The sequence below is a fragment of the Delphinus delphis genome, chromosome 19 (assembly GCF_949987515.2).
Source record: "Delphinus delphis chromosome 19, mDelDel1.2, whole genome shotgun sequence".
Lineage (NCBI taxonomy): Eukaryota > Metazoa > Chordata > Mammalia > Artiodactyla > Delphinidae > Delphinus > Delphinus delphis.
The window spans coordinates 43,867,584-43,887,421 of record NC_082701.1 but is presented as its reverse complement, the minus strand read 5'-3'; the positions used below and the strand labels follow the sequence as shown (position 1 = coordinate 43,887,421).

General features: G+C 45.8%; 1 protein-coding gene across 1 annotated transcript; it reads left to right on the top strand.

Annotated features, from left to right (window-relative positions):
• Positions 1-228: 228 nt before the first annotated feature.
• On the top strand, positions 229-19,390 carry SPAG5 (sperm associated antigen 5). Its single transcript, XM_059998642.1, has 24 exons — positions 229-338; positions 598-723; positions 4,449-5,539; positions 5,629-5,803; positions 11,032-11,106; positions 11,355-11,447; positions 11,543-11,677; positions 11,890-12,009; positions 12,132-12,224; positions 12,327-12,440; positions 12,786-12,879; positions 13,039-13,186; positions 13,266-13,368; positions 13,556-13,689; positions 13,898-14,036; positions 16,879-16,990; positions 17,158-17,244; positions 17,506-17,626; positions 17,743-17,854; positions 18,236-18,316; positions 18,478-18,633; positions 18,714-18,788; positions 18,919-18,999; positions 19,238-19,390. The coding sequence occupies exons 1-24, from the start codon at positions 288-290 to the stop codon at positions 19,307-19,309; spliced, it is 3,588 nt and encodes a 1,195-aa protein (XP_059854625.1). The 5' UTR covers positions 229-287; the 3' UTR covers positions 19,310-19,390.
• The last annotated feature ends 448 nt before the right edge of the window (positions 19,391-19,838 follow it).

The window sequence follows — 19,838 nt, the reverse complement described above, 5'->3', positions numbered from 1 at the left end:
CACCCTCTCGGAGGTGAGGCCGAAAGGCTGGCTTTCGGGCTGGAGCACGTCCCGGTGGGTTGGGGGTCGGTTCGCAGAGCGCGCGCGCACAGGGGGCCGGGCGGGGCGGGTCCAATACAGGCCCCGCCCCAGCCCGCCGGGCTCGAGCCCGGAGCGGACGCGCCCACCTGACGCACTGAGACTTCGCAGCCAATCGGGAAGCGCGGAGCAGGTTCAAATAAAGACGGCGGGTGAGCATGGCGTCGCCTCTTGCGTCTAGGAGGTGATCACCCTGTGTTGTTTTGAAGATGTGGCGGGTGAAAAAACTGAATCTTAGCGTGTCGCCTTCGCCCCAACCGGTGAGCGGGAGGGCCTCATGGAGAGAGAGAGCTGGGCCGGGGTTTTGGGTCGGGGTCGCTGGCAGTGCCGGGCGTCGTGGAAAGCAGGGTCGAGCCTGGGGACGGGTGCATGTGGAGTCTAATGCTGGTCCTGATGTTCAGAGGACTGGGGTTGGAACCTACTCTTGTTATTGCTCGTGAGCTTCTTAGGGAGGGAGGGGAGCTTCTTAGGGCAGGCTGGCAGAGCCCAGGCTTTCTCACATTCTCTCTTCTGTTTTAGGGAAAAGCAGCTATGAGAACGCCTCTCCGAGAACTTATCCTGAAGCCTGGTGCCCTCACCAACTCGGGAACAGGGCCCCCGATAGCCTACTCGTCCACCTCATCACTGTGCAAGCTAGGGCTGCAGGTGAGATTCGCCTGGCCAGCCTCTCGACTGGGCTCTTTGCCGAGGCGGAGAGCTCAGAGGAACAGAGGGCCAGGGTTGGAACGTAATTAATAACGATAATGAAGTTTCCTTCTTCGGTGACATCCATTTACAGCTATTCAGGCCAACAGAGAGGTACCCTAGGGTCGCTAAAGGAAGTCCATTGAGAACCCGCACCTCTATTTAGCTGTTAGTTTTTTTTATCACCACCTCCCCCGTTCAGTCTTTACCAAACGTCTCAGAAATAACTATCACTTTGGTTAGTGGTCTCCCTTTTTTTTTTTTTTTTGTGGTACGCGGGCCTCATCACTGCTGTGGCCTGTCCCGTTGCGGAGCACAGGCTCCGGACGCGCAGGCTCAGCAGCCATGGCTCACGGGCCTAGCCACTCCGCGGCATGTGGGATCTTCCCAGACCGGGGCACGAACCCGCGTCCCCTGCATCGGCAGGCGGACTCTCAACCACTGCGCCACCAAGGAAGCCCCGAGTGGTGTCCCTCTTAATAGGGACTCACTTATGGAGAAGTCAGTCAGTTTTAAGAATGAGGCAATGTCCATCCATTCCCAGAGGTAGTCAAAACTCCCCTGGGATCAAGTTACACCCCTGAACCACCGGAGTTTAAACTAGCTCCTTGTAGAGCTGCCCTCACTGAGCTGTACTTTTGTGAAAGGTCTTGAGAGACATAGCTATGGTAGAAAATGCTTTTCAGTTCAAATAATGAGGATTGACTGTATACATTTCTCTGCCTGTTGCTTTTCTCATTTAACAATGTGGTTTAAATCCCTCCATGTCAACTAGTGTAGCGCTAATTCATAAGATACTGTGGTATGCGTCAATCATAATTTAGTCATAAATGGTCATTTATCTTTCCGCTTTTTTTTGCTAATGCAAACAATGCTAATGTAAATATCTTTGTACTGATACCTTTATTTCAATGAGATACATTTTCAGGAGTAGGATTATTGGTTTGAAGGAAAGATATTTTTAATTTTAAATTTTGTCAGATTGCTATCTAAGATAGCTATTACAATTCATATTCTCTCCAACATTGTATGACGATATCCATTTCCCCACATCACCTCTTGTAGTAGTTGTTAGAGATCTTTAAAATTTTAGCCAGTCTGATGTGGTATCTTATTGTTACTTAAATTTGCATTTTCCTGACTACTAGTGAGTGTATCTCTTACATGTGAATTGGTTATTTGGGTTTGCTCTTTTGTGTAATGCTTATTTATATTATTTGCTCACTTTTCTATTGGGTGGTTAACTCTTTCATCATTTTCTATGTGTATATTATAAATAGTCATCATTTGTCATGCTTTTTAGCTAGTTTGTAATTTTCTTTTGATTTTTACCTTTAATCCAGGGGTTATCTAGGAGGGGTTCTTAATTTCCAAGTGCTTAAAAGCCATTTTGTGTCACCTTTTAAATTTATTTTCTTGCATTATGATCAGACTGTAATCTGTTGTCTTTGTAGCCAAGTATAGGATGAATTTTTCTGAGTGTTCCATGAACATATGAAAAAAAGCATATTTACTATTCAAAGGATGTCACATTCTATTATATCCAACAACAGATAGTTAATTACTCTGTCCTTGCACTTTTTTTAGTCTGCCAGATCTGTTGAGTTCTGTGTTGTCCTTGTCTGGTTTTGGTATCAACATAATTTTCGCCTTGTAAAATGAGTTAGGAAGTATTTCCTTCTCTTTCTTTAATTTTTTGGAAGAGCTTGAGACAAATAGGTATTAAATCTTCTTTGAATTTTGGTAAATTCAACCTGTGAAATAATCTGGTCCTGGACTTTTGTTTTCTGGGAGGTTTTATTTTTTAATTAATTAATTAATTAATTAATTAATTTTGGCTGCTGTGGGTCTTCATTGTTGCGTGCCGGCTTTCTCTAGTTGCGACGAGCGGGGGCTGCTCTTGGTTGTGGTGTGCAGGCTTCTCATTGCGGTGGCTTCTCATTGCGGAGCGTGGGCTCTAGGCACACGGGCTTCAGTAGTTGTGGCGCACAGGCTCAGTAGTTGTGGCTCGTGGGCTCTAGAGCGCAGGCTGAGTAGTTGTGGCACACGGGCTTAGTTGCTCCGTGGCACGTGGGATCTTCCTGGCTCAGGGATCGAACCCATGTCCCTTGTATTGGCAGGCGGATTCTTAACCACTGTGCCACCAGGGAAGTCCCTCCTTTAGCACTTTGAAAGAAAACTTGAAAATTTGAAATAAAATACATGAAAGTACATAAAACATTGAGCCTAACAAATTTGTATAAAGCACACATCGTTGTAACCTATACCCAAGGACATTGCTAGAATGTCAGAAGTTTTAGCTCAACTTTATGTTTTAAAATTTCATCCACTGCTGTAAATGAGAAATTTCTTGTAAGTCTAATTCTTTTTCTTTTTTTTTTGTAAATAATTGGTCTTTATAATCTAAAGCTTCTAAAATAGTTTTGTTGTTCTGGTAGTTCAGAAATTTTATCATTTTTTGTCAGTCCTGCTTGGAACTTGGTGAGCCATTTTAATGTGCAAACTCAGATCTTTCTTTACCTTAGAGAAATTTTCTTCTAATACTTGTTAATCAGTGCCCCACCTGTACGTGTTCTCTTTTCTCCTTGAACTTCTTTTATTCACATGTTAGGTTTGCTGGCTTTATCTTCCAGTTCTCTTAGCTTTTCCCTCAGATTTACCTTTCTTTGTATTTTTGTCTTTAAGATATGTCTTCCACTTGATTGTCCAGGCCAGTAATTCTTGTCTTAACTCTGATCATCCTCTTTCAATGCATATTACTAAAATTTTTTGTTTAGAAGTAATATTTATTATTTCCAGAAAGTCTTTGTGTGTGTGAGTTGTACTCAGATCTTCTTATGTATGCATATATTTTTTGGTGCAAATTGTTTTCTGTTTCTTCCGTCAGCTGTATTTTGGTAGGACCTACCTTTCCTAACTATCTTAGGGTTTGTCCTTTCTCTGGCTACTGGATCCACATAAGTACATTCATATTGTCCTTTTTTTGTTCATTGAGTCTCAGGACCAGCAGCCCTGCAAGTGGTAGAAAGTGCAGTGGTCTCCATCCCTATGAACCAGCAATTGGGAGGTTGTCACTCCCTTTTCAAGGCACCAGGAAGAGTCTTTCTGCTCTTCATTCTCCTTTGCTACAAAGGCTAGAGCTCTTCAAATCCCAAGGATTGAATGGCTTCAACCCATGTGTTCAGGATACCCTCAGTTCTTGCGGTCAAGGAGACTAGGTCACTGGCACAGGTTGATGTTGCCCTTTCTTCCTACGGTACATGGATCTCTGTGGGCCAAGTGCTCTCTCACTCTAGTCCCCAATTTCTCATCTGTTCCAAAAGGACTAAAATCTTATACCAACTGTAGAACTTGAGCCAGGGATCCCTCCTACCCTAGAAGTGGGTTGGAGTTAGGATTGGAGAAGAGTGGGGTCACTTTCAAGCTACCATCTTCCCATGACATGGATAGATTATCTTAGCCTTGTTTATACTGTAACCTGGTTCACTTGGAAGGACCCAGAATGGCTTCCCAGCTTTTCTACTGGGTCTCTGTAGTAAGTAGCAAGGCTTAGCCAAGGTCTTACCTAAGTAAAGGTAATGAGAACTCTTTCCTTTTTTGAGTTCAGACAGTATCCTGCACCCATAACTGTATATTGGGAACCAGAACTGACAGTATTAGTCAACTACTTTTGTTTCCTTTGGCAGGAAGGCAGCAACAACTCATCTCCACTGGATCTTGTCAATGCTAAGAAGACAGACTCCCCTTCAGAACAGTTCAGCCATCCCTCAACATGTCTAGAAGCTTGTCAACATGAATCAGATGAGCAGCCCCTAAATCTGATTCCCCAAACCAATTCTACTCCCAGAACATCTGAGGAAGCAGTAGACCCACTGGGCAACAATGTGGTTAAAACCATGGTCCTTGTGCCTTCTCCAGGGGGGCAGCAGCAAAACATTACAGTCGAGGCCCATCTAGATACCATGGCAGAGACACACAGCTTCTCTCTAGATGAGCCTTTGAGGACAGGAGATCTGCAGAGAAAGGGGGTGGCCCCCTGCATGGAAGACAACTTTTCAGAAATTGTTCCTGCTATGCCTGAGAAACCTACATTTCAGAATCCTCCATCCCATCTGTTGGAGTACCCACAAAATTCCTGTTCTGAGCAACAGCTACACTGCTCCAGGGAAAGCCTGAAGGACAGTAGGACTGAGGCTGTGCCTAAGGACCTAGTCCCTTCTGAAAGTAATGCCTTGTTGCCTTCCTCCCCGCTCTGGCTTTCCCCTTCAACTGTCTTAGCAGCAGACTTCCCTGTCAGTCTTGTGGACCCAGGGGAGGAAATTTTAGAGCACAGAAGTACAGAGGAGAGAGAAATGAGGTTTCCCACATTCCCTGAGGAGGCTGAATTGGGAGATCAAGCACTTGTCTCAAATATGGACGATATCCCATCCACAGACCTGACCCCAAATCCAGGAGAAATGGAATCCCAGGCAGCTCCAGGGCCAGCAGTAGAAGATGCTGGGAGCATTCCCGTCTCTGATATGGGGCCTTGGATGTCTCCCCTGGCCTGGTTGGAAAAAGGTGTAAATACCTCCGTCATGCTGGAAAATCTCCGCCAGAGCTTATCTCTTCCCTCTGTGTTTCGAGATGCTGCGATTGGCACTACCCCTTTCTCTACTTGCTCGGTGGGGACTTGGTTTACTCCCCCAGCACAGCAGGAAAGGAGTACAAACACATCCCAAATAGGCCTGGTGGGCACCAAGGACAGTACTTCTGAGACAGAGCACCTTCTATGGGGGTAAGTATCCCTGTATCTTTGTGCTCCTGGACCTGCCACTCCCATCCCTTTCCCTCTCTTCTCCTCATGTTCTTCTCTTCCTACTGCAGCCGTCCTCCAGATCTGACTGCCTTATCTCGACATGACCTGGAAGATAACCTGCTGAACTCTCTTGTCATTCTGGAGGTACTCTCCCGCCAGCTGCAGGACTGGAAGAGCCAGCTGACTGGCCCTCACCCAGAAGTTCAGGACAGCAGCACACAGACTGACACCTTTTCCAATGGGGTAAGAAGGTTCTTCCCAAAGTGTGGAGGATCCCAGTGGGCCCTCTTCCTTAGAATATGTATAAAAGCTGAGGATCTGGAAAATCCCTTAGAGCTGTTGGTACTCACTATACCCCTGGGGTACATCAAGACCTTCCAAGGGAATGCAAGCAAGGAAAGTTTTAAAGGAATCGGTTTCTAGATCTTCATCTTCCAAATGCACTCTTTACTAATTTGTTTTCTTTCCTACTTCCCCATTCTCAGTTACCCTTGCCCAATTTACTAACTTTACTATAAAGAAGAGCATATTTACTACCTGTCCTGAATCTTACATTGTCAAGAGGCAGCATTCAAAGGACAAATAAAAAATATTTGTGTACGTGCTGAGAAGGCAAATGACTGCAATGATTATGTAACATGTCATTTTTGTGTGCTTTCAACAAAATTGAAGGAAGACTCCAGTTATGTCAGTGGATGGAAGTTCACTGTGAGATTGTCGGCGTGTATCTCCAAAGGAGCTCCTAGAATTGGGTGACATGCCCTTCTTCCCTTCTTTCATTCCTACTTATTCCCATTATTTATGTGAAGAAATTTTCTCACAGAAATCTTTTTTTTTTGGCTGCACCACATGACTTGTGGGATTTCATTTCCCCAACCAGGGATCGAACCCAGGCCTTTGTCAGTGAGAGCATGGAGCCCTAACCACACGACCACCATGGAATTCCCTCACATAAATCTTGTATCTGTAAGAATGGAAAATAGGCATAAAATTCTTGCTGAACTACGTCTTATTGTAGGAATTATAGTAATCACAGACACGTGAACTAATAAGGGGAGGGATGCTCCATCTATTTCATTAGTAGATGGATCTCCAGTAAAATTTTACTGGATATGTTTATGATTTTAATTAAAAATTATATTATTACAGTGATTAGTATACAACTGATGAAAATATTTCTCCATCCAAAAGAGAGTTTTCTCACTTAAAATCTTATGTGGGACTTCCCTGGTGGCGCAGTGGTTAAGAATCCACCTGCCAATGCAGGGGACACGGGTTCGATCCCTGGTCTGGAGAGATCCCACATGCCATGGAGCAACTAAGCCCGTGTGTCACAACTACTGAGTCTGTGCTCTAGAGCCCACGAGCCACAACTACTGAAGCCCGCACGCCTAGAGCCCGTGCTCTGCAACAAGAGAAGCCACTGCAGTGAGGAGCCTGTGCACCGCGACGAAGAGTAGCTCCCATTTGCCACAACTAGAGAAAGTCCGCGCACAGCAACAAAGACCCAATGCAACCAAAAATAAATAAATAAATTTAAAATCTTATGGTCAGAGGAATTAAAAATTTTTTTAAATTTATTTAAATTTAGATGAACTTTTGTTGTCGTTGCAGAGATACTAATAGAGTTTAAAGTGTAAAAGTATGTTTTATTAGGATAAAATTCTGAGAGGAGTAAAAGTAGAGGTTCAAGGAGAAAAAGGGATGATATAAAATTTCTGTTAAAGAAGAACTTCGTGTATTTTTTAAAAATTAATTAATTAATTTATTTTTGGCTGCGTTGGGTCTTCGTTGCTGTGCAACGGGCTTTCTCTAGTTCCAGTGAGTGGGGGCTACTCTTCGTTGCGGTGCACTTCTCTTGTTGTGGAGCACGGGCTCTAGGCGTGTGGGCTTCAGTAGTTGTGGCACGTGGGCTCAGTAGTTGTGGCTCGCGGGCTGTAGAGCACACGCTCAGTAGCTGTGGCACATGGGCTTAGTTGCTCCGCAGCATGTGGGATCTTCCCGGACCAGGGCTCGAACCCATGTCCCCTGCATTGGCAGGTGGATTCTTAACCACTGTGCCACCAGGGAAGTCCCCTTTGTGTATTTTCTAAAGGTATCAAATAGGTATTAAATCATTATGGTTTATAAAGCAGAAACAAACACACCATTGTAAAGCAATTATACTCCAATAAAGACATTAAAAAAATCATTATGGTGTATGTAACATTTATACCATTGGGTATATTTAAGACTGATGTAACAGTTTTATTTCAAACTGTCAATGTTTATAAGGTCGTGGAAATTACAGCCTTTGTAACGATTTAAACGTAAGGGTACTCCAGCTTTCAAAATTACTGTAGGAGATATGAGAGGAAAACAGTTTAAAGACCATTGTTCTAGAGGAGTCTTGCTGTGAGAGCACAGGCCGAGGAAGTAAGGGAATGTGTCAGGGAAGGAATTGAGGTCCTTAGTGTTGTGCCTGTTGAGGTAATAGGTGGCTGCTGCTAAGAAGAGATGGTCTCGGGAATTCCCTGGTGGTCCAGTGGTTGGGACTCCGCGCTCTCACTGCTGAGAGCCGGGGTTCAATCCCTGGTCGGGGAACTAAGATCCCAGAAGCCGCGCAGCGTGGCCAAAAAAAACCACGATGGTCTCTAAAACTCCAAAGACCTCCTTTGAGTTGAAAATATCCTCAAAATAATGACTTTACTTTTTGTCAAAATCCTGGAAGCCATAGGCTCATCATTCCTGTATTTTCTTATTTTTGTATCCTTTCCTCTTGTCCTTGACCTTGTTCCCCATTCCTGAGTTGGCCTTGTACCCTCTTTCCTTGAAGCTTGCCAAATCCTTTTAGAGACCACTGGAGCAGAACCAAAGAGAGGAAATGACAGTGCCTTCAGCCATTCCCCATCACAGTGCCATGTCCTTGCCGCTTGGCTGCCTCATTCACGCTAATCTCATCACCTGCCTGACTGGCCAGCCCTGAGCAGTATGTGTGCCCTGTTCCAGGGCTCCAGGGGTAACTCTGTGCCTTACTGCATGATGCAGTCGGGAACAATGTCTGCTTTGCTGGGGAGGGGAGCGATGAACTCCAAGAGATCTGCGTCCTTATATCCAGGCTGCTGCAGCATCGTGACTCAGCACTGCTGCTCCAGCACTAGGCTTTTTCCTAGACGATGGCTGCCTTGCAGCAGTAATGAAGGTTCCCCACTTTTCTCTCAGAACTTCAAAGTTTCTCTACGGCTCTGCTGCCTTTGAAATCATACTTATCTACTCCACATAGCACACTAAGATTTTCATCTGCCCCAAGATAATGAACAGACCATTAGAGATTAAGAAAATTAAAATGAGTAGTAAATAAATATTTGAGAAGGTTACCATTACTGGTAATCAGAGAAATGCAAATTGCAACATGAGATGCTATTTTCTTCTGACAAAAGAGCAAAGAATAAAATAGATAATAGTGGTAAGCATTGTCCTGTCGTCAGTAGGGCATAAATTGGTTCAATCTTTTTTTTTTTATGCTTTAAAACAGTTATATTTAATATTACATTTAAAATTTTTTTCTCTTGTTTGAACATTATGCCTTTAAACGGGTTCAGCCATTTTTGAAGGCAATTTCAACTGCTCAAAGCAGTTCAAACTTTTTGATCCAGTAACCCCACTTCTAGGGTTAAATCCTAAGGGGAAAAAAAAATTCTGCATAAAGATGATAACTTAAAAAAAATGAAAAATAATGGTACATCCATAAGATGGGATATCCTAGTTATTTAAAAGTATATTTATGAAGAGTTTTTTTTTTTTTTCCAGCCATGCAGTGTGGCATGCAGGATCTTAGTTCCCCCACCAGGGATCAAACCCATGCCCCCTGCAGTGGAAGTGTAGAGTCCTAACCACTGGACTGCCAAGAGTTTTTAATAGTTTAATAAGTTTAATGTTCATGGTTTTTAAAGAAAGGAATTCAGAATCCGCCTGCCAATGCAGGGAGCATGCGTTCGATCCCTGGTCTGGGAAGATCCCACATGCCGTGGAGCAGCCAAACCTGTGCGCCACAAGTACTGAGCCTGCGCTCTAGAGCCTGCGAGCCACAACTACTGAAGCCCACGCACCTAGAGCCAGTGCTCTACTGCAATGAGAAGCCTGTGCACCACGACGAAGAGTAGCTCCCACTTGCTGCAACTAAAGAAAGCTCACACACAGCAACGAAGACCAAACCGTAGCCAAAAATAAATAAATAAATAAGACCCCACAAGCCCCATGGCCTAGCCAAAAAAAGATACCTAGAGATCAACATACATACATAAATAAATAAATAAAAAGAAGAAAAAAGAAAAAAAGGAGTTCAGAGTTCATATAACCTCTAAGAGGCTTTGAGGTGAGGTAAAATATCAGCAGAGGTTAAAAATGAGTGATGCTCCACTTTGATAGGTCTCCCTAAAGCACACATCCCAGTCTCAGGCTCTCAGTGAGGAGACTAAATGTAAACTCAGGGCTAAATAACATGAGTATAATAAAATTAAGTAAGAAAAGCAGGGCCCCACATTTATTTATATATTATAATCACAATTGTGGTTTTTCTTAAGCATTACTGTCTTTCATCAAATCTAAGATACTATCAATATTGAATGCATACCAATGTCAGTGGTGTTAAAATGTAAAAAGACAGGGACCTCCTTGGTAGTTCAGTGGCTCAAACTCTGTGCTTCCAATGCAGGGGGCACGGGTTTGATCCCTGGTTGGGGAACAAAGATCCCACATGCTGCGCAGTGCGCCAAAATAGAAAACAATTGTAAAAAGGCAATCATCTTAGAATTTATTAAATATAGTTCTTTCTTTTTTTTTTTTTTTTTTTCTCGGTACGCGGGCCTCTCACTCTTGTGGCCTCGCCCACCGCGGAGCACAGGCTCCAGACATGCAGGCCCAGCGGCCATGGCCCACAAGCCCAGCCGCCCAGTGGCACGTGGGATCTTCCCAGACCGGGGCACAAACCCACGTCCCCTGCATCGGCAGGCGGACTCCCAACCACTGCGCCACCAGGGAAGCCCTAAATATAGTTATTTCTTTGTAAATCAGTAGTCTACTACTTTTTTCTCCCCCTGACACCTGAGGGAGGTAACATACTCATCAGTTACAGCAAATCTCTATAGCAAGGAAATCTGGTGTGGAGGTATATTGAAATCTCTTGGGGTGGGTGCTGTACTGTTGGTTGAGAATCACTGCTCTAGGGGTGAAATTGATAATGATTCTTTTTCCATTTTATTCACTTTCCTATTTCCAAAATTTTACAGTAAACACATAATCAGAAAAAAAAGTTATTTTAAAAAGTAATTTTTCTGCCTACCTCTGGATTTTTTCTGACTTGGCTTCATCAAGCTGTGAGCCTTGCTCCTGATTTTAATGGGAAAGGTTCCTGTATCTCGGTGGGAGGGGGAAAGAGCTGCTGGTGGTGCATGTTGCCTATGCAAGAGGGGCAACTCTGTTTCTCCAACTAGATGAGTAAGAAACCTCAGCATCTTCAGGAGAGCCAGGAGATTGGACAGGCTCTGCGGCAGGCCAGGAATGTCATGGTAAGTGTTGATTGACCTTACACCGTTGCTGGGTCTCCTGTGAAGATCAAGAATGGCGACTCCTGAGCAGTTAGCAGATGATGGATGGTACTCAGCCATGGTAGTGAAGGGAGGTTTCCTTTTGTTAAGAACATCTCTTCCTTATTGGGAGCGTGAAATTGGGGTTGGTGGCTTCCTCCTCAGTGTCCCAGCTTACTTCCTGCTTAATGACTTTATTTGATCTAGCCTAACCATCTCTCCCTCTACAGCAGTCATGGGCGCTGGTCTCTAAAGAGCTGATATCCTTGCTTCAACTATCTCTGCTGCACTTAGATGAAGATAAAACTGCTTTGAGTCAGGAGGTAAGCAGCATGCAGATGGAGGCAGAGGCCTTTGGTGGGATTGAAATTCAGCCAAATAAAGAAACCAGACACAGTATATGATTCTTATCTTATAGTCTTGGCGTACAGAAACCTTGGTGTCCCGCTGTTTTGATGTGTTGAAGAAACTGAGGGCAAGGCTCCAGAGCCTCAAAGCAGAAAGGGAGGAGGCAAAGCACAGAGAGGAAATGGCCCTCAGAGGCAAAGATGCGGTAAGGTGTCAGGCTTTTGTTCCTGGATGTAGGAGGTCTCTTCCTAAGGTTCCTGCAGGAACATAAATTGACTTGAGACACAGATGGGTGGCCTGAGAACTGCTTGCCCTGGGGAATAATGAACTAAACTGCTGGTGTGATGGATAGTTATGGCTTTTTGTGCTGTATCCTTCCTCTGCCCGCAATGTCCTCTCAACCTCTTCTCTAAACAGGCAGAGACAGTGCTAGAGGTTTTCTGTGCACACGCCAGCCAGCGCATCAGCCAGCTGGAACAGGACCTGGCATCCATGGGGGAATTCAGAGGCCTTTTGAAGGAAACCCAGACCCAACTGGTAATTGAAGGCATATTCTTTCCTGGGATCCATACTGACACACTGGGAGGATGGTCATGTACCCTTACTTCCCTGTATCCACAGGGAAAGGGCTCCCTCCATTGACAATCCTTCTCATGTAGGTCGGGCTTCATACTGAGCAAGAAGGGTTGGCTCAGCAGACAGCAAGTCTTACTTCAGCCTTGCAGCAGGACTGGATATCCATGCAACTGGATGTGAGTATTTGGGGCCATTATACTGCTCCTTTGCTCACAGCCAGCCCTGTTAGGAGTCTTGTCTCAAGGGTGCTCTTCTGACCTGCTTGCTTCCCCTGGTAGTATGTAACATGGACAGCTCTGCTGAGCCGGTTTCAGCAACTCACAGAGAAGTTTACAGCCAAGAGCCGGCAGACCCTGCAGGAACGTGATGCTGCAATTGAGGAAAAGCAGCAGGTACAAACCAGGAGTGGGGACTGCTTAGGCCTCATTTCCTCCTTCTTCTCTACAGAAGGCCTTTCTGATGAGTGGTGTCATTAGCCTCTTCCCTGGGACCTCTCTTCTTTCCATCTGTGGGTTTGGAGACCAGCCAGTCCCTTTGCTATAAGATGGCCTTCAGCACCTTCTTCAGCAACTTTCCTCCTGTTTCTACTTTTTCCTGAGGATCAGACTCATTTGCTGCAGTGTTTTTGCCCAGGAACAATGTGGTTTATTGTCCTGTCCAGAAAGAGAAACTGGACTAAGTCTTGGGACTCTTGATTCAGGGGGAGCTGTGGGAAGAAAACTGTCTTTTTCTCCTAGGTTTCCAGGGAGCTGGAACAAGTCTCTTCCCAGTTAGAGGACTGCAAAAGCCAACTAGAACAACTGGAGTTGGAAAACAGTCGTCTGGCAACAGGTGTGCGTGTGTGCATGCGTACAAGCAGTTGTACCCTGCTGAGGCTTGGGGTGTGGCAGTAGCGTAAGAAAGTGCTCTAGGGCACTTGTCTTAGAGCAGAAGTGTGGGGACGTTTGGGCCTGGTGACCACATGGTGTCATTAGGATAATTTTGGTCTAGATCTCCGGGCTCAGCTGCAGATTCTGGCCAGCATGGAGAGTCAGCTAAAAGAGCTACAGAGTCAGCATGCCAGTTGTACCCAGGACCTGGCCATGAAGGATCAGTTGCTCTGCCAGCTTACCCAGAGCAGTGAGGAGAAGGCTGCTCAGTGAGTTCCTCTCAGGTTATTGTGGCAGTAGGCATCCAGGATGTGGGACCAATGGGATCTAACGTAAGGTCTCTGGCAGATGGCAAAAGGAAGAGATGGCATTAAAACATATGCAGGCAGAGCTGCAGCAACAACAGGCGGTCCTGGCCAAGGAGGTGCAGGACCTAAAGGAGACCCTGGAGGTAAGGAAGATGGCTTGGGGCAGGGGAGCTGCAGGAGTGTGACTCTTCCCTGATGGTATTGAGGTGAGGTTTGAGACTCTGGACTGGAAAAAGCCTCTGTTCCCAGGACTCTAAAATTTCCCACTTAGATGCATTTTCCCCCTCCCTTCCTTTCTCCTTGCCTTCCTTCCTGCTCCTGTCTCCCCAGTTTGCAGAACAAGAGAATCAGGTTGCTCACCTGGAGCTGGGCCAGGTTGAGTGTCAGTTGAAAACCACCCTGGAAATACTCCGGGAGCGCAGCCTGCAGTGTGAGGACCTGAAGGACACCATGGAGAACCTGAAGTAAGACCTCTACCTTTCTGTGCTTCCCTGTTAGTGTTTATCTCAGGACTGCTTCTAGAAGCTAAAGTCTCCAAGAAGGGAATTGTGACAGGGTCTGAGAGCCTCTTGTTTCCCCTCTTTGAACGCAGTTCTGTGTGGGGATTTGGAGAAGTGTTCAGGGAAGGTCACCTGGTGTTTGGCTGTCTTCTCTGTTCCTTCCTTATTTCAGGGCTAAACTGGCCAGCACCATGGCAGAGAAACAGCAGCAAGACCTGGAGAAGACACGCCAGTATTCCCAAGAGCTAAGGGTGCTGACTGAGCAACTCCGGAGCCTGACCCTCTTCCTACAGACAAAACTGAAGGAGAAGGTAGGGTCCGGGGTTTCCTTCTCTTCCCTTACAATTGTATCAATATCTTCGAATAAAGACGGTTTTATTTCTTCCTTTCCGAACTGTATACCTTTTATTTCCTTTTCTTGTCTTACTGTGTTAGCTAGAACTTCCCCTATAGTGTTGAAAAGGAATGGTGAGAGGGGACATCCTTGCCTCGTACCTGATCTTAAAGGGAAAGCTTTGAGTTTCTCACCTTTAAGTATGATGTTAACTGTAGGCTTTTTGTAGATATTCTTTATCCAGTTGAGGAAGTTCCCCTCTAATCCTAGTTTACTGAAAGTTTTTCCACTTGTATCCTTATTGTATAGAATGGTCTTCCTAAAATTCTACTCTCGTCCCATCTTTGTGACCTTCAGTGATTTTCAGTTGCCTACAGGATGTCTTCAAGCTGTCACTCAAACTTTTCTTCTTCTGTCTCCTACCTCCCTGTTATGAACCATTTACTCCCATAGACTGCCTACGTACTACACACACGTCTCATCCCCATTTGCACCCAGATGTGTGCTGTTACCACGTCTGTTCTCTTCTATCTTCAAACTGGAAATACCTTTTCCTTCCTATTAAAATCCTCCCTGGTTCACCTTCTTCTTTGAAATGTTTCCAAACATCAGTGGACTCAGTGATCTCCTGCTACATTCCTCATGAACTTACTCTCCTTTTGCACTTGTATTAATTTTCCTTGGATGTTTGGTCTCTTCAACTAGACTGTATTTAAAGAAAGCAGAAATTTAGCCTTGCTTCTTTGGCTTCCCCACAGTGCACAATGAACAATAAATGGATATTTTTTAGAATGCAGCGTTAGTTAGCTTATTCAACAGTTAAAGACACAGCCAGAATCCTGAAATCGAATTGCTTATGATCTCACCCCATTCCCCAGTGTGTGCCAAGCACAGGAATCCAGTCTTGCAGGGAAGACAGACAGATGTAAACTTGTCATCTTGGCTTGTGATTATGATAGAGGTTGCCTGGATGGCCACTGAGGGTTGCTTGGATGACCACAGAGAAAGGAGCATCAGTTTTACCTTTGAGAGTTAAGATGTCTTCTCAGAGCAGGTGACTCTTGGTCAGAGTCTTGAGGTTAGAAGTTTGTAGGGCAGGGTTGGGTATATAGGAAGGCCCACCAGGCAGAGGGAATAGTATGAAAGTCATAGAGGCACTATGGGTACTTTTTGTAGTGTCTACCTTGTGACAAGACCTGGGTTAGGTGCTGGGACTACAGGTGAACAAGGCCAAGGCCCTGCTCATGTGGAATGTGGTGAGTTTGGGAACTGGGAGGTAGCTCTTTATGATTGGATTATAGGAGCTATGTGGGGCAAGGATGATAAGCAGAAAAGGCTGGCGAGCTAGGCAGGAGGCCAGATTTTTGAAGGTTTGAACTAAAGGGATATGGAGGAGGGGATGAATTGGATGAATTGAATACATATTTAGGAAGTAAAAGTAACAAAATGGGGACTTCCCTGGCGGTCCAGTGATTAAGACTTCTCCTTCTAATGCAGGCGGTGCGGGTTTGATCCCTGGTTGGGGAGCTAAGATCCCACATGCCTCGCGGCCAAAAAACCAAAACATAAAACAGAAGCAATATTGTAACAAATTCAGTAAAAAAGACTTTAAAACTGGTCCACATCAAAAAAATCTAAAAAAAAAAAGTAACAGAACGTGGTGACCAGTTTGATATAGGAGTGTGGTGGAAGAATGAATGATGATCTCTAGATTGCTGGAAAGATGGTGACACTCTAGAACTGGGATTGGCAGACTTTTCCTGTAACGTGCAATATGATAAATATTTTCGGCTTTGCAAGCCACATGGTCTTTGTCTCAACTACTCAACTCTGCCTTTGTAGCTCAACAGCAGGCATAGAAAGTATATAAATAAATGGATGTGGCAGTGTTCCAATAAAACTTTATTTACAAAAACAGGTGGCAGGCCACATTTGAACCACAGGCTGTAATTTGCTGCTCCCCTGCTCTAGGATCTTAAATACAGATGGAGGAATAGATTTTTGGTGGGGTGGGACAGGAAAAATGGTTAGCTCAGCTTTATACACACTAAATTTCAGATGAACTGTGGAGCAATCTGGTAGATTTTTCACAGGTAGTTGAGCCTTTGGGCCTGGAGATTGGGAGAAGGTCCAGTTGAGAGAGACAGATTGAAGGGTCATCCATGTAGAAGTGGATGTTTTTGTGGAGCTCCTGAGGTGAGGCCACCTGGGGAATGTAAAGAGGGTCAAGGATGAACCAAAAGGAGCCCACAGTTAAAGAAAGACCTGTGGATAGAGAGAAGAGATAGCCAGAAAGGTATGAGTCCTACCTGTGAAGGAGAGAGAGTCATGTCACACAAGTGAAGAAAATGAAGTTTCTAAAAGAACATGGTCATTGGTTATCACATAGGTCAGGTAAAATAAGACCTGAAAGGTGTCCGATGCCATTGCTGTACCAAATAATGAGAATTTTTGTGGAATGGTCGGGCAGAAGCCTGAGTGTAGTGGGCTAGGGAGTCCATACATGGTGAGAATTTTAGGCAAGAAATGTAGGCTTTTCTTTTCTTTTTTTTTTTTTTTTTTAATGGAAGGGAAAAGAAAAGGCAGTAGCTAAAAGCATACTTAAGGTAAGAAGAAGGGTTTTTGTTTTTTTTTTAATTGTTGTTCTAGTGAGAGAGAATTAAGTTCAGGGAAAGGAGCTAATGGAGAAGTTGAAGATAGAGAACAGAGGTGACATATAGAACAGCATCCCGAGGAGATGGCCGGTGAATACCTGGAAGTTCAGGGAACCCACTATCCCTGAAAAGCAGCTGACGTTTTTTTTTTTCCTTTGCCCTTAGGCTGAACCAGAGACCCTCCCGATAAGCACAGCCTGTGCTCCTTCCCAGGAACACCCTCTGCCCAGTGACAGCACCTTTTTGAGAAGCACCCTGACAGCAGTGGCAGATGAAGGTTAAAGGCCCTGGAATTCAGGGGTGGGAAAGTTGTGGCGCTGCTCCTGATATCTTCAGCTGTTGAAGATGCCGCCAACAGACCCTGTCTCTCCCTGGCTCCCGTGATGGCCGACCCTTGACTGGGTCACCCGAGGGGCCCTCTACCATGGTTGCATTTTGTTTTAGAGCCAGAATCAGCTCCTGTGCCCTTGCTTGGAAGTGACAAGAGTGCTTTCACCAGAGTAGCATCAACGGTTTCCCATCAGCCTACAGGTTAGGATGGGCTCCAGGGATCCTGCCTCATTTCTAGATCTGGTAGTGATGATAAAGACTAAAGCAGTGAGAAGTGCTTTGCTCTAAAAACCTCAATTTTACTTGGGCTCATTTCATTTCTGCCTTTTGGGATCGGTAGTGTTCCAGACATTCAGATCCTGTGGGTGGGGAACATGGATAAGAGTTGTGGAAGTGATAGCTACACACTCCTTCCTTCCAGAGCTAAAGGGCTCTACCTCTATCTAGTACTTTGTCTTTCAGAAACCCCAGGCATCGAGAATAGCCTGGCAGAAATGAGTACTATGACTCTGGAGCTTCAGAGCCTGTGTTCCCTGCTGCAGGAGTCTAAAGAAGAGGCTGTCAGGACTCTGCAGCGAAAGATGTGAGTGGAGTGCAGTCTTGGTGAGAGGGGGCAGGTCAGGTGAGCAGCCCCTTATGTTAAGGGCCCAGGCAGCCCCTGGGGGGACCGGAATAATGCTGAATTCTTCCCTCCCCTAGATGTGATCTGCAGGCTCAGCTGCAGGCCCAGGAAGAACAGCATCAGGAAGCCCAGAAGGCAAAGGAAGCGGACATAGAGAAGCTGAACCAGGCCTTGTGCTTGCGCTACAAGGTGGAGGAGGGGCCTGGAAGTGAAGCGATGAAGAACTGGGGCAACTGTGAGGGCCCACTGGGAGCTGTTGTCTCTCCAGGAATCTGGGTGGTGGAGATTTTCCAACCATTGCCCTAGTTTTGCCCTTCCTGGGGTCAGACAATTCACATGTTTGGGAACCAGCTATAGACTGACCCATCTTCCAGGCTGACCTAGAACTCCAGGAGAGCTCTCTCAACAGGGAAATGTGCCTGGCCTGACGTAGCCCTAGAGGAAGAATTGGAGTGTTACCAATTGGTATCACCTGGGCTGAGCATGGTCCGGCACAAAATCCTATCTCCTGGCAAGGGCTGCAAAGAAGCCAGCTCTCCCACTGCCTTCTTACCTCCCTTTTCCTCACAGAATGAAAAGGAGCTCCAGGAAGTGGTACAGCAGCAGAATGAGAAGATCCTAGAGCAGATAGACAAGAGTGGTGAGCTCATAGTACGTTCATCATGATGCCCAGCCTCTGCCTTCTATGTCACTGGTAGCCAGGGTCCCAAATGTGGGAATTGGGTCCCCTGGTCTACCCTTGCTCACCACATGGGAGAAGGATAGAGAGGACCTTTGAGGGCTACTAGATACCTCTCCATTCTCATCCCCAGAGGCTTAGAGAGGAGGTGACCCAGCTCACCCGTTCACTTCGTCGTGCGGAGACAGAGACTAAGGTGCTCCAAGAGACCCTGGCAGGCCAGCTGAACCCCGACAGTCAGCCCATGGCCACTAACTGGATCCAGGAGAAAGTGTGGCTCTCCCAGGAGGTGACTCAGAGTTAACAGAAGAGCTGGGCAACTGGTGGGAACCCTAGGCTGTGCCCCTACTGATCTGAACATATCTGTAGGTGGACAAGCTGAGGGTGATGTTCCTGGAGATGAAAAATGAGAAGGCAAAACTCATGGTCAAGTTCCAGAGCCACGTAAGAATTTCCATGTCATTCTAGGGCTATTTCCTGTCACCACTAGCAAGTGCCCTGCCATATTTATCTTTCCCCACAAGCTATGTTGTTCTTTTAAGCATAGAGCTTATGCATCCTATTTGCTTTTTAGAGAAACATCCTGGAAGAGAATCTGCGGCGCTCTGACAAGGAGTTAAAGAAACTAGATGACATTGTTCAGCATATTTATGAGGTAAAGGAGGGAGGGAGTGGGTGCAACTAAGGCACTTGGTATAAGGCCTGGCCCAGGGGGTACTGATGAGTATAGTTGTGGTTCCCAGCCTTTGCTGAGAGCTGGGCCTGACTCACTATTGCAGCCTTCTCTGTGGCTTCCATTTTCGCCCCTCTAACTCAGTGGGTGCTTCTTGGGGCTGGGAGCCTTGGGCCTTTGGCCTGTGACCCTGAGCTGCCTTTTCTGTATCTCTTGCCAGACTCTGCTGTCCATCCCAGAGGTCGTGAGGGGTTGCAAGGAGCTACAGGGATTGCTGGAATTTCTGAGCTAAGAAACTGAAAGCTGGACTCTGTTTCACCCCTTTTTACCTGCAGTACTCCCTTACCCCAACACCAGGACCAATTGGCTTAGAGCCAGCTCTGTTTAATGCTATTTAAATAAAGTATATTTAATGTATTTCTTCAGGCTCACTGAATCTTATTTCCTGGGTAGGAGGTGGGTGGATGAGGTCAGGGGAGAGGCAGCTTGGCCCTCTTGCCTGGGCATCCTCCACACACCCCTCCCACTGCATCCAGAGCCAAAGCCAGTCTCCCCCCACCACCCCGATGCCTTTTCTTCCCCAGATACTCTGGTAACTGGACTGCTTGTTCCCTGGCTCACTGCCTGTAGCCCTGGTGAATAAGGGGGTGAGGACAGAGAAACTCAGTTCCTTACTCTCTGCCCTGGACTCCCACACTGTTGGTGCCTGTGTCCCATCTAACCCAACCGTTGTGATTGTTTAGGTGACCCTCCTTCACCAGACCAGGCTTCGTCCCCAACAGCCATCACAGTGCTCTGCACATGGTAAAGGCAATTGTGGC